This window comes from Notolabrus celidotus, chromosome 19 (genome assembly GCF_009762535.1).
Source record: "Notolabrus celidotus isolate fNotCel1 chromosome 19, fNotCel1.pri, whole genome shotgun sequence".
NCBI lineage: Eukaryota > Metazoa > Chordata > Actinopteri > Labriformes > Labridae > Notolabrus > Notolabrus celidotus.
Window position 1 is genome coordinate 18962956 of NC_048290.1, and position 12885 is coordinate 18975840.

The 12885-nt window shown below is 39.8% G+C and overlaps 1 protein-coding gene across 1 annotated transcript; it reads left to right on the plus strand.

Moving 5' to 3' along the window:
- Positions 1–430: 430 nt before the first annotated feature.
- stbd1 (starch binding domain 1) lies at positions 431–8013 on the plus strand. Its single transcript, XM_034710458.1, has 3 exons — positions 431–851; positions 2282–2697; positions 4078–8013. Exons 1-3 carry the CDS (start codon positions 572–574, stop codon positions 6751–6753), a joined length of 3372 nt encoding a protein of 1123 aa, XP_034566349.1. The 5' UTR covers positions 431–571; the 3' UTR covers positions 6754–8013.
- The last annotated feature ends 4872 nt before the right edge of the window (positions 8014–12885 follow it).

Here is a 12885-nt window from a genome sequence, read left to right on the forward strand (position 1 = left end):
CAGCCTGAGGGACGCACCATCCCATAATATCTGATTTTAAGTGAAGGTTTTATGAGCATACTGCATCAAGTGAGGACATTGAGATATGCTGTATGGGTGACACCATTGTTTATTAATGCGTATAAAATATGTAATGTATATAATATGTAATGTATGTATATGTAATGTATATATGTGTATGAATCGTATGTGCTTTGGCAACATGTCTTTTTTCACGCCAATAAAGTTAATTGAATTAAATTAAATTGAATTGACTGTATTACCTCATTTATTACCATAATGAAGTGCATGCTGAACGTCTGTGTGAATTAGGTTGCAAATACAAGATCCTTTCCTTTTTTATGAATGAATGCAGTGTCCCCGTGATTCCAGCAGCCAATAAGCAGCCCGCACCTGCACCCCTTTGCAGCTCTGCAGCAACAAGAGGTCACAATACTTGAAAACGTGGAGGGAAGAGCACGGCGGAGTCCAAAGCAACACGCAGCAGCTTCAGTAACATCATCAGGCCCTTTTTCACACAGGCACAGAGAGACAGAAAAAGAAGAGCGCGATCCTTCCACGATAGAGAGTGATGTCGCTGAAAAACAGCAACGCAGTGGCCGTGGAGAGGCGCATGGATCTGGCGTCGCTCTTCTGCATGATAGGGCGGCACGGTCCCGCCGTGGCCGTCGCTGTCATCGCGATGGTGTCCGTGCTGGCGGGTTTCATCATCTACCGGACCGTGAGGGGGAAACGGAGAAAGGCCACTGCTACAGGCGCAGACAGCGACGGCCACCCCCCCGGAGAGGAGAGAGACGCATCAGGGATCCAACCAAACCTGGAGGAAGACCACAGCAACGTGGAGGCAACAGGTAAACACACAATCCAATCCACAAATGACGTTTTGAGGTTTTTATGCTGCTGCTACCTGCGAGTTTGTGAATTTACAGCTATAGTGATAACATGAGTGATGGTGATAGAATGATCTCTGCATCCAAGTTAAACATAGAACTGCAGTTTCAGTAACATATAGCATAGATCTTAGGTGAGACTGCAGATGATATCTCTTAGTGTATTTATACCCAGCTGAGTTATGTTTGAGTGATACTATAGTAGATATTCATAGGCTGTAATAACGTGGCTGGAATACTGGGATAGTAAAGATTAAATTTCCCACCAGTACATAAAATAGGCTGAAGCATCCAACTATAATAGTAAAGTGTCTCTTACACATGCATTAAGTGTAATAATCACTCAGTTGCATGAAAAGCTTTCGCAGCAGGGGGCTTTTTATCTGAATTATTGGGGTCATCCTCTGAATTTACATTTTGCTGAGAACAGCATATTACATTCCTGAATCACAGTGAGGTAAAATTGAGTAATGAGATTAAATAACACCCCAGCCAGGCCAAATAGGCTTCCAATGGAGAAAAAACACAAGTTGATTACTTGTGGTTTGGTTGGAAGATTTTTGGCTATTCTCAAAGGTGTAAAAATGCAAAAGTAGAAAGAAAGAAAAACATCTTACTTAAAATGGCTATTTTACAAACTACTATAACTAGAGCTGGGCGATATTGAAAAAAAGTTGTTATCACAATAACATTTTTCATATCAGTTGATATCCGTAATCGTCACGATAAATATCAAATCATTATTTAGTTCAAATGTAAAGGCAGATTTTTTCCCCTGAGTGAACGTTGAAGAAAGCAAATAGTTTGTTAGCCTGTGTCTGGAGTTTAGTTCTCTGATGAGCTTTAGGAATCCCTAATTTTTGACGGTGCTAACAGGAAGCAGGTCTATTGAGTAAAATTTGATTTTAGTGAAGTTTTTGTTGGTAGATTAAATTTTTTCTTTAATATTGGTTGGCAACTAGCATTTAAGAAAAATTATACCACGATGATTATCGTTATCAAATTATCGCCCAGCCCTAACTATGAATAATAATTCTTAATGTTTAACATTACACTGATATGTTCGTCCATGTTTTTTGGGCCCTACTCCGGACATAGCTCTTGATTATGCTGAACAGCACTTTAATGTGCTTACTTGCACTTTTGTATAACTTATACTCTTGTGATCTATTGTTTTTTTCATTTTCATGCTATCATGCACTGTTTCCATCTGTTATTTATGTTTATTGTTTGTTATGAACTCTGTTTTGACCTGCCGGGGACTACGGATGAAAATTAGCCTTATGTCTAACTCTGGCTTATTTTCATGGATGTTACGCTGCAATTTTCATTAGCATGCACTGTCCCTTGAAATAAATAAATGAAGACCTCTTTCTTGTTTTTTGTTACAGAACTGAGTGATGAAGGCTTTCCAGGTGTGAAGAAGGCTGTTGATCTGATTCAGAGTGATCACAAAGTCAGGCGTCGCTGTACTGCTGCTGATCCTCCTGCTGAGAAAAAACCTTCACCATATTTTTTTCCTCACGATGATATCCCAGTACTGGAAAGCAAGCACACCTTTCCAGATGGCCCAGTGGAAATGTCACCTGTGGGGGACTCTTACAATGTAACAGACACGTATGCTAAAGAGGTCAGTCATAGCCTGCACAGTAACGCTTACGCTGAGGCTGAAAAGGTGGTGAAGGATGGAGTCGATTGCGATCACACTGCAACAAATGAAGTTATCGAGGATGTTGTAGAAGAGGTCCATGATGTTAATATCTGTCTGAAGGAGCCAGTTGTTGATGAGAGCAGTAACGAGGAGAAGGTAAGTAGCCCTTGGATGACACATATTCCTGTATGCCAAATATGCAGCTTCAGAAACATGACTGTTAGAAGGGGGAACAGTTAGCCTGGCTGAGTCAAAAGGTAACAAAGTCCATTTACCAACACTTCTAAAGTTTAAACAAACATGTTATATCTTGTTTGTTTAATCCTTTGTGAAACTGATATGTAAAGATAACAAGAAATTGCACCAGGGAAACTACAACACCCAACAGAAAGTCAGTGTAGGTGCACCGTTGGCCTAGCTGTCAAAGTGCGCCCCGCATACAGAGGCTATCATTCTTGATGCAACGGTCGCAAGTTCGACTTCTGCCTTCTACCATTTGCTGCATGTCTTCCCTAACTTTCTATTCTGCACATTCCCTGTCTGTCTCCAGCTTTCCTATCCATAAAAAAAAGGCGAAAATGCCCAAAAACACCACTTAGAAAGAAGAGTGCAGTGCTTTTGGCACAGGAATAGCCGGCACATTAAAACTAGGGCTGTGTCAGGATTTTTGAATATTTGAACAGTCCTTAATTTAGAAAAAAAAAATTGAATAGTTCATGTAACTGTTTTCTCAACTTCAAGATATATTATTTTAGTATTTCTACCAGGGTCTGGCTGTAATGCAGTACAACACGCACATGCTGACTGTAGCCTTCTGAAGGCTGTTTGCTAGCTGCCAATTAATTACAAGAGGAGAAGAACGTAATGCTAGTTACCGGTTAAACAGGTGTAGCTCTTTAAGATTTGAAACCAGAGAAAATTGTAGATAGTTTGTCAGTCATTAAATGTTCTGTGAAGAACTGTGAAAAAAAAAGAAACCTCAGTGAGGTCAAGTACAAACATTGCAGGGTCAAACTAGTGTAACAGTAGTTGACTACAACTAAGAGAGCGAGACGCCTAGCAGAAGGGGGGAAGGATGACTACTCCAATAATCGTCAAAGTTCCCAGTGACGATAGAGTTGTATTTTTGCTTGAAATGCCCAGCCCTAGTTAAAACCTCAACATATATTGTCACAAAGATACAAGGACTAACATTTGAGCAACAGAGGTGTGAGGATAGAGTTTGTTACCTTTACAAAGATAGGTTAACGTATGTAGGTTTGTAGCTGTAGCTCTAGCAGTAAGAAATGAGGCTATTATTTCTCCCTAAATACAAAATAGGTTCACGTTGTGATTTCTCTGAAGAGTTTCTTCAAGGATCTGGAGCACCGACCCAGTGGGGATATTTTTCCCCCATGTATATTGCCTTCTTTTGTTACACAACATTCTCTTTATGTTTTCAAAGTAGCACAGGCTAGAACAGCTGATGTCTTGTTTGCATTCTTAACTTTCTGCAAAGTTACACCAGAGATATTTAACTTGTTTTAATTTGTTTAGGTAATGAAGGAGGAGTACCAGGATGAAGAGGATGTGATCACAGATGAGGCTGTTCCTGAGGAGAAAACCGGACAAGAGGAGGAAACCAGTCGTATGGGTGAAACTACTGATGCTGACAGATTGCAAGATAATGTTACCATAGTTGAGACAAACAGTGTTTTGGAAGAACCTGTTCTTATGGAAGATGCACCTGTCTCCATTATCTGTAATGTCAAAGAAGAGGAGTTTGAACCACAGGATCCAGAGAGTGTTGTTTTCAGTGATACTGGCAATAGTTGCCGCTCTGCAAAAGAGCAAAAGAAAACGGAGTGCGAAGAGGCAGAGGAGGAGTGTGAAGATTATCAGCTTATTCCTCAACAAGCTGTGATTCAGCCGTCAACATTTGAAGAGGAAATAAATCTGCCTTGTACAAAGCAGGACCAGAGTGATCATGTGATGGATGAGGTGATTCCTCCCATTAAGAGTAGTGATGGGGTCGAATATAGTGAAGTTACAGATAAAGACAACATGGACAACCTGCCAGCTGTCGACAATCAAGAGGAGGATGTTCTTTTTGACAGTGACGATCAAGTGAAGGAGGAAAAGCTGGCAATAGATGCCATCATCGCTTGTATTGACGTCACCGCTAATGCTACAGCTCAAATCTCAGGCATTGCAGATTGTTCTGACTTTCCATCAGATATTCAACAACCACCAGAAGAATATAAAATGACCCCTTCCATAGATGAAGATGACAATTTGGCTACTCCTGGGCCTCTAATGCAATCACATGATATTGAAAGTCGGCCTGAAAACAAGGAAAATTGCCCAACAGGGAAGTTGGCTGCTCCCAATTTAGCTACAAGTGATGCTGAAAATGTCACATCCCCTGAAGAAATATCTTCTTCTCATGTGTCCTCTTGGGACAGAGAGAAGCAAAGTGTTCAAATGATGAATAATGACATGCTTGGCCAGGAAGGTGTCGCTTATACAGCTGAAAACACAACGTCCTCTTTTCCTCATATGCCATCAACTTGCCAAGACCACAAAAGTGACCAAATGGGAAATGAAAACTTCGATTTAGTGGATCCTGCTGCTTCTGATGCACCTGATTGCAATGTTTGCCCTCCTGCACCTTTATTGGCTGAAGAAGTTTCATTTCCTGATGTGTCATTTTCCTACCAAGATCAAAAGATTGATACAGAACATTTCAATGAGACTTCTGCTTCTAATGCACCTGCTTGCAATACTAGCCTCACTGCACTTATGATACCTTCCTTCCAAGATCAACTAAGTGATCACATAAAAAACACTGAAACTATTGAAGAGATAAGCATTAGTTCTGCCACTGATACCCCTGTGTTTGACAAGGCTGGCTTCACATCCACTACAATATCTGAAGAAATGTGCCAGTCTGACATGTTGTATTTCTGCCAAGACCAGCTGAGCGACCAAGCGATGAGTACCGAAGACTTTTCTGAAGTAACAGGCAGTTCTGCTCTTGTCATGTCTGTAGACTTAAGCTCTAGCACTTGTCCGATCTACGTGCCATCTTTTGAGCCAAGTGATCTTGGTTACAGTGACCTGTCATCTCCAGGTGTTGGTAAAGAAAGTGGCATTTCAAGCATGGCTGTCAGTCCTGATTTGCAAGGTGCTGGTAATGCATTTGACGTGCTTGTTGAAAGTATGGTGGAGGGTGATCTTTTGTCTGCCGCCCAGATAGAATCCAAGAACGACCTCTTGACTGATGATATGTGTTACAATCATGATAGAAACACAGCCGGTATGGTTTTTGGCCCCTACCCAACACGCCAGCCCCAGCCACCCCACATTGAGCAGACAAATTGGACTGGTTATGAATCCTTTGCAGCCAATGAGGATACGTTTGGCCATCAGATTGAGGATCATTACCACAGAGAGATGGATCAGTTCATGGCGCAGATTGTTGACAGTATTACGAGCCTCGCTGATGGGCTGAAAGAGGAGACGGACATGAGAGCTGTTGTCGAGGTTGAAGAGAAGAAAGAGAAGAAAGAGAAGAAGGCACAAGTAGGCGTTGGAAAGAAAGTGGAAACAAAAGCAGAAGAGGAGGAGGAAGTTGTAGAACTTGAAAAGACTGAGATTAGCATCATGGAAGCAACTATGGACAATAATGAATGGATCACAGATAGTAACTACCAAGTCCTTCCTTGGATGAATATTTCAACTACATCCATTGACCAAGACATCACAAAGAACGACCAGCCTCCCAGTGAACAGTGTGCTGCTGTAACAGATGTCTCTTGTATAGATTCACCCGATGATGTACCTGCCACTGAAGTCAAACAAACCAGCTCTCCCTCCCTTGTTGACGACAACTATGAAAATAGCAAAAAGGTTCTCGCAGTCCAGCCTATGCCCCAGAATGTAAACGTAACCTTCCGGGTCCATTATGTCCCCCAGTCGCCATACCAGACGGTGGCTGTCACAGGAGACCAGCAGGAGCTCGGGAACTGGAGGGAATTCGTCCCACTTGAGAGGGCCAAGGACGGGCACTGGGCCACCGTGGTCAGCCTGCCCGCGGAGAGCCATGTGGAGTGGAAGTTTGTGCTGTTGGAGAAGGGGGAGGTGTGTCGCTGGGAGGAGTGTGGGAACCGCCTCCTTGATACAGGCTCTGGAGATGACTTGCTTGTGCACAAATGGTGGGGATTTTTGTGAGGCAGGTGAGGTCAGTCAGCTTTAATTGCTGGATGCCGGACCAGATTAGATTAGTATGTATTTACAGCCTGTCACAAGACCCACATATGAATACAGTGCATTAAAATGACAAGTAATAGTCAGTTTTACTGTATCAAAATAAATACAACCTAATAAACACTGATTTGTTAATCCACAGGAACAGTAATTTTTTTGGTCTCACTGCAGTAGTAAAGTGATTACATATCTTTGTTTCAGTCCTGAAGACACTGGGTTGTGTTGTTTTGGGCTTTTCTGGAATTTTACACAATTATCTACACCAACATTTTACTGACTGAACATTCAGCCATTTCATCTTTTGTTGAAGCTCGTCTTAGTTTTCAACATGCACCTCTCTTGCACCTAGTTCACATTGTAAGAGCCTTTTAAAGTAAGTTTGACTACTTATAAAGACATACTTAGCCTAGATTCCCCGGTGGAATTTGACCTGCCAATTTACACTGCAGTGATTACTGGGGTAAAACGGTAATCTCATGGGATTGCCCTATTTTGGCAGTTGATTAAATGGATGTTTCACTGGACTCAAAGTTTTGCAATCAAAAGTGAGAAGTATTACATAATATGCCTTCAGTTTTTCAGTGGCAATGATTATGCAAGCTGCACCTCCTTAAAAATGTGTGACTCAATGCAAGTGTTGAACTGTATAGAGTTTCTTATGTCGTACGTATGCTGCTTGAATAATCCCAATGATCTATGATAATAATTGCACATAGTTCACTTTTATTACAGCAATAATCAAAGCAAAGCAATATTTCTGTATGCTGTTTGACTCGTGTTATATCAGGTATTCTAATGTGTCCACCACTAAACTGTGATATAGTTGTAACTTTGATGCTGCGCTTATCTCCTGGGACTGCATGCAATATTGTTGCTGTTCTATGTTGTTGTTCTATGTGCCTTTGAAACATAATTTTCTATTAATGTGGAATAATGCAAACAGTATGTATTTCTCAAAAAACACATTACTGGTCATTATTATTATCGTTATTGATTTTATTTTATTTGTTAGAATTTTATTGATTAACTAATGCCACTATTTTCTTGACAATGATGCTGTCAGTTTGGTATCAATTTTCAATTCTTAATCTGTTTAGACTATAATCTCTATGTGTCAGATCATATCAGAGCATTTTATATGCAATACTGTGATGGTAATGCTAATGTTGAATGTTAATATTAATATTAATGTGAAGTTGTTTAAAAATAAAGAAATCTTTCATATCTGGAGAGTTGTTTCTTATATATTACATACATAACATTCAGAGATCAAATACATGGAGGTTACCTTCATACTTTTGAGTGGTTGTTGCAAAGAAGAAAAGAAAAAAATAGATAAGTCACCTTATGATATGACTTTTAAATTAAGTTATTTTAATACCACTACTACAACTACTACAACTTCGACTTCTAGTAGGACTACTACTGGTAATAATAATGATAGTAATAATAATAAAGGTTGTTAGAATAATGATAATTAAAATAATAATAGTAATAATGTCAATAATAATAATAGTTATTTTAATTATAACAATACAAATAATATAAGTATTTATAATAATAATAATTTCATAACAATAATAATTGTGATCATTATTATTGTAATAATAATAATAATAATAATACTTTTTTATATAATAATAATGATTATTATTATTATCATTATAGTTTATCAATCAAAGTGTATTAGTAAAGGTCACTCCATGAGTAATACCTGGTTATTTGACACAACAGCTAACTCTTCAATTATTGCTTATTTAACACAGTTCAAAGAGAAACAGATCAAAAGTTAGACCTGCACTTATTTAAGTCTGAAGTCTATAGAGCAGGCTTAGAAAAAATAGCCACATTTAAAAAGGAAATAAATGTAGGTGATCTATAAATGCTATAGACTAAAAAATAGGAATATAATAGGTTAGGATGACCAATCATGGAGAGTAAAGCCCAATGGTGAAGTTAGACATATTCCAAAGTTGTTATTTTTTGATGAATTTAACTCATAATTCAATATGTTAGGTTCACTTTACTATTTCAATGAAGACCCACCATGGTCAAACAATTTGTTGTTGATGACTACATTTCTGTGAATCATTAACTGGGTTGCAACAATCAAACTTAGTCCTGTGGGGTCTTGAGTTCTCTTTTGAAGGAATACCTGACCTAAATCTTTTTTATTTCAGCGACTGCGTTTTGAACCTAAATCCAGGACCATGACCTTGTTTTTGCTCCAGCTGGCTCAAAGGTGGCTCATGCAGAGAACGTGTGGTTAGCAGGTGTATACTCATGCCAGCTTGTCTGTTCCACTCAGCCACACACTGAAGGTGACTCTGCAGCATGTGAAAGGAAGCTGCTCTTTATCATCCAGTCCAGGTAGTCGTGATGATGAATCATGCACGATTATGATTGCTTATGTAAAATGCTACACTTTGTCCACACAAGTCATCTGCAATGCAATGAGCTAACTAAGCTGGTTATGTAAGATTATAGCAGCTAGTAAGGAGCTAATTAATGGCACATTGGCAATCTAGCAAATTAGGAATTAAGATAAAATCATTAAGCACCAAGGACTTTAAAAGATAAAATATTCAGGGAGAATGAACAAAAAGGCTTATGAGAAATAAAGAGAAACACAAAACCCAAATTAAACTGTTAACTAAGAATGCAACACAGATTTCACTGTAGTAATACCGATAAGCATGCTCCCAGCACATGAAATTTGACCCCTGCTGTCTTTCCACATTTGGAAGTCACCCAAGAGTGACCATCAATTATGTGAGCCAATCCTGGGTTATTGAACACTAAAGCTTTGGGGGATAAAACTTTGAGCCTCTTACCCAAACAAGGCCTCTGGGACTTCATTTAAATTGGGGTCATAGAACTCTGACCACCTGGAAGTCCTGGATCTCTGGTCTTTTAGATTTCAAAATAAGGGTTCAGGGAACTCTTTGCCCCACTGCAGAGAGCCAAATATAACATCAAATGATGTTATCTTGAGGCCTTGTTTTTGCTGAAAGCCTCAGATGTTCAGTGTCTGATTCTTATTGACACAATCAGCTTTCCATTAGAATAACTTATAACAGATTCAAACTGTTTGTCGACTCACTATGTTCAGTTTTTGAGGAGATTCCTATCATACCAGATAAAAAAACAAGACTAATTATCAAGGTTACAAGCACTATAATATGCAATCTCCTTGGTCATGTCTATTTGTTAAGTACAGTTTAAATGAAGCCCGCTCCTCTCACTGGTGATAATGTGGCAGCTCGAGGTGGTCACTTTCTAAGGTTGAAGGTAAACCTTTATTTAGACACAAGGCTTACAGCTGACACCGCATACTCTCTCTACTTATAGATAACACTCGCTTTCTCACTGCGTGTCTTACTATCTCACATTGACATCCAGACAAACACACACACACACCATTTGTCAAACATTTAAACAGTTAAGCCTCCGTTAGATCTGTGTTTGATGTCTGTTAAGGCAAAAGTCTTAACGCTGAGCCAGAAGCATCAATCTGTCAGGTTCCTCACATACACTGTCATGTCGTCTGGGTCAATCAAAGCTTGTAAATAAGAACCACATGGTTCAAGTGAACGTTGTGAATTTTATGTATCCAAATATCAACTATTTCAATTCCATTTCATGAAATCAACAGAAGGTTTTATAAATGGAAAGGCAGCTCATGAATGTTAATATTGATTAGTTTGTAAGAATGTTCAGATCAAGGTCCATCCATCCATCCATTATCTTGACCGCTTATCCCGTTAGGGGTCACGGGGGGCTGGAGCCTATCCCAGCTGGCTTCGGGCGGAAGGCAGGGTACACCCTGGACAGGTCGCCAACCTATCACAGGGCAAACACAGAGAGACAGACAACCATTCATGCACACACTCACACCTACGGGGCAATTTAGAGGGATCAATCAACCTGAGCATGTTTTTGGATTGTGGGAGGAAGCCGGAGAACCCGGAGAGAACCCACGCATGCACGGGGAGAACATGCAAACTCCACACAGAAAGGCACCCGTCCGGCTGGGGATTCAAACCAGGAACCTTCTAGCTGTGAGGCAACAGCGCTACCCACTGCACCACCGTGCAGCCCCAGATCAAAGTCTTTTTAAATAAAATACTTCCTATTGATGCTTCATTTCCTGCCCTTTTACATGGGTTTCAAGGTATGTAATCCCAGACAAGTTTTATCATCATTATCATCATCATCAAAAATAAAACTACACCATTAACTGTGCCTAAAAACCAAGCCTTAAAGTCTTAAAAACTGCAGTTCATCGAGCGTCCACTTGAGGCTGTCAGCAAAAACACCGGAAACCACATACACACCCATTTAAAAAAAGAAGATCTTTACAGAAAAAATAAAAATGTTTACAGCCTGATTCAAAAATATCAAACTTCTCTATTGGCACACACTGAATTTTAAATTGTAATTTTTTTTAAATATCAAACTTACGAGTTTTGCATAAATAAGGGCATCGCTGACTTGACTGACGGGTGAGAAATACTGTAGCTGTTAGCAAGAAAGCTTAAGTCCCGCCTCAACTCCGCCTCTTTGTCTCATGCTAGGTCGACCAAACTTAGGCTGAGTCAGCATTTCCAATATGGCAACTGCCAACGATAGCCTTCAAAACCATGCTTCAGACACAAATGGAAGACATCACAGGGACTTCACGTTAATGTACTACGTGTGTTTCTTTTACCCTTAAAGATAAGAGTTTCTTTTGCTCCCAAAAGTTTCCAAAACGAAAGAGAAAGAAGAAGAAAAACAAGTCTGTATTTGTTGGTTTAACAGAAAGCAGTCTGTCTGATTTACTTGATATGAGTATGCTCAGTAAATTTGATCATAATACATTAATGTAAAGAAGATCTCTCTTCAAGGTGTCCCATAATAAGATCATTAATACTGTAAACTTGTATTTTAATGTGGCTGAGTGGCTCTTGCATGAATCAGTCAGAGAGTAAAACATGAAAAAGAATCCTCTGAAGGCCGTTTGTTTATTTGTTGATCTGTTAGGACCCTCATGAGCTTTGCCCTAAAGCACAGCTGATCTTTCTGGGTTTATCACAATTGCTAAGGTACTGCCAGAAAACAGACAACATATACGTTTGCTCAGCACACAAACAGCAGAAATGCCCTGTCAAAGGTTTAAAGAGTGTTATCTCCACAGAGAAGCAGCTTGTTACCCAGGAGACTGGAACACAGTGTGACTCAGTCCATGTTGGATTGGCAAGTGTGAAATTCTCTTTAAGTTAAGTCGGCTGTCTCCTCTTTCAGAAGACTACCAGACAGAGCAGAGTACAACTTGAACTTTGCCCCAGGGGGATTGCATGACAATATCAAAGTGTACGCATGTCTAAATGCTCACTGTGGTCTGACTCATTCTTTCTGTATTCTCCTCTCTATCGCTGATTCATCCCCGTTCATGTGTCACATCAAACTGCCTTTTCTACCTGGCTTAAAACTGCCTGCATCTATAAATAGTAAAAAGGATTAAAGATGCTTAAATTCTGTCAGTCCTCTCACCGGCATCACTGCCTTTTTTAAATAATTGAGATCAGTAAGTTGGGCTGTGGTAAATATCAAAAATGTATTGAAAGTAGCTGATTTCCTACCTAATCAGAAATATGATCATAGGTTGTTTGAAAGAGGAAAAAATAGATGGTTGTGGTTTAGGTGTGCCACACAGGCAGGCTATTTATAAAGCATACCAGTCCTCATTCCTGTTCCACACTGTGGGATCATTCAGTGACCTTCACTGGAGACTGTGGAGCCTGCTGACAGTGCCGCATGGCCAGAAGAGGAGGGGCAATAAGTGAGGATTAAAATGGAGGAGTTTTATTCCATCCACTTAATCTATTTGGTACTCAGGTGCATCATTCCAAGTAAATGAGGAATCAATCCAGCAAAAATATGACTTTAAGTTGTCCCTAGAGCTAAATTTAATGATGTAATGCCTTATCAGGCTGTTTGTTCTTGTATGTCATCTCTCCAACATTTGTCTTCCTGATTTTCGTGAATATGCACACTACTTGTTCAGCCTATATAGGTCAGATGCACTCTGCGTCTCAAGGTGCAAATTTCAGC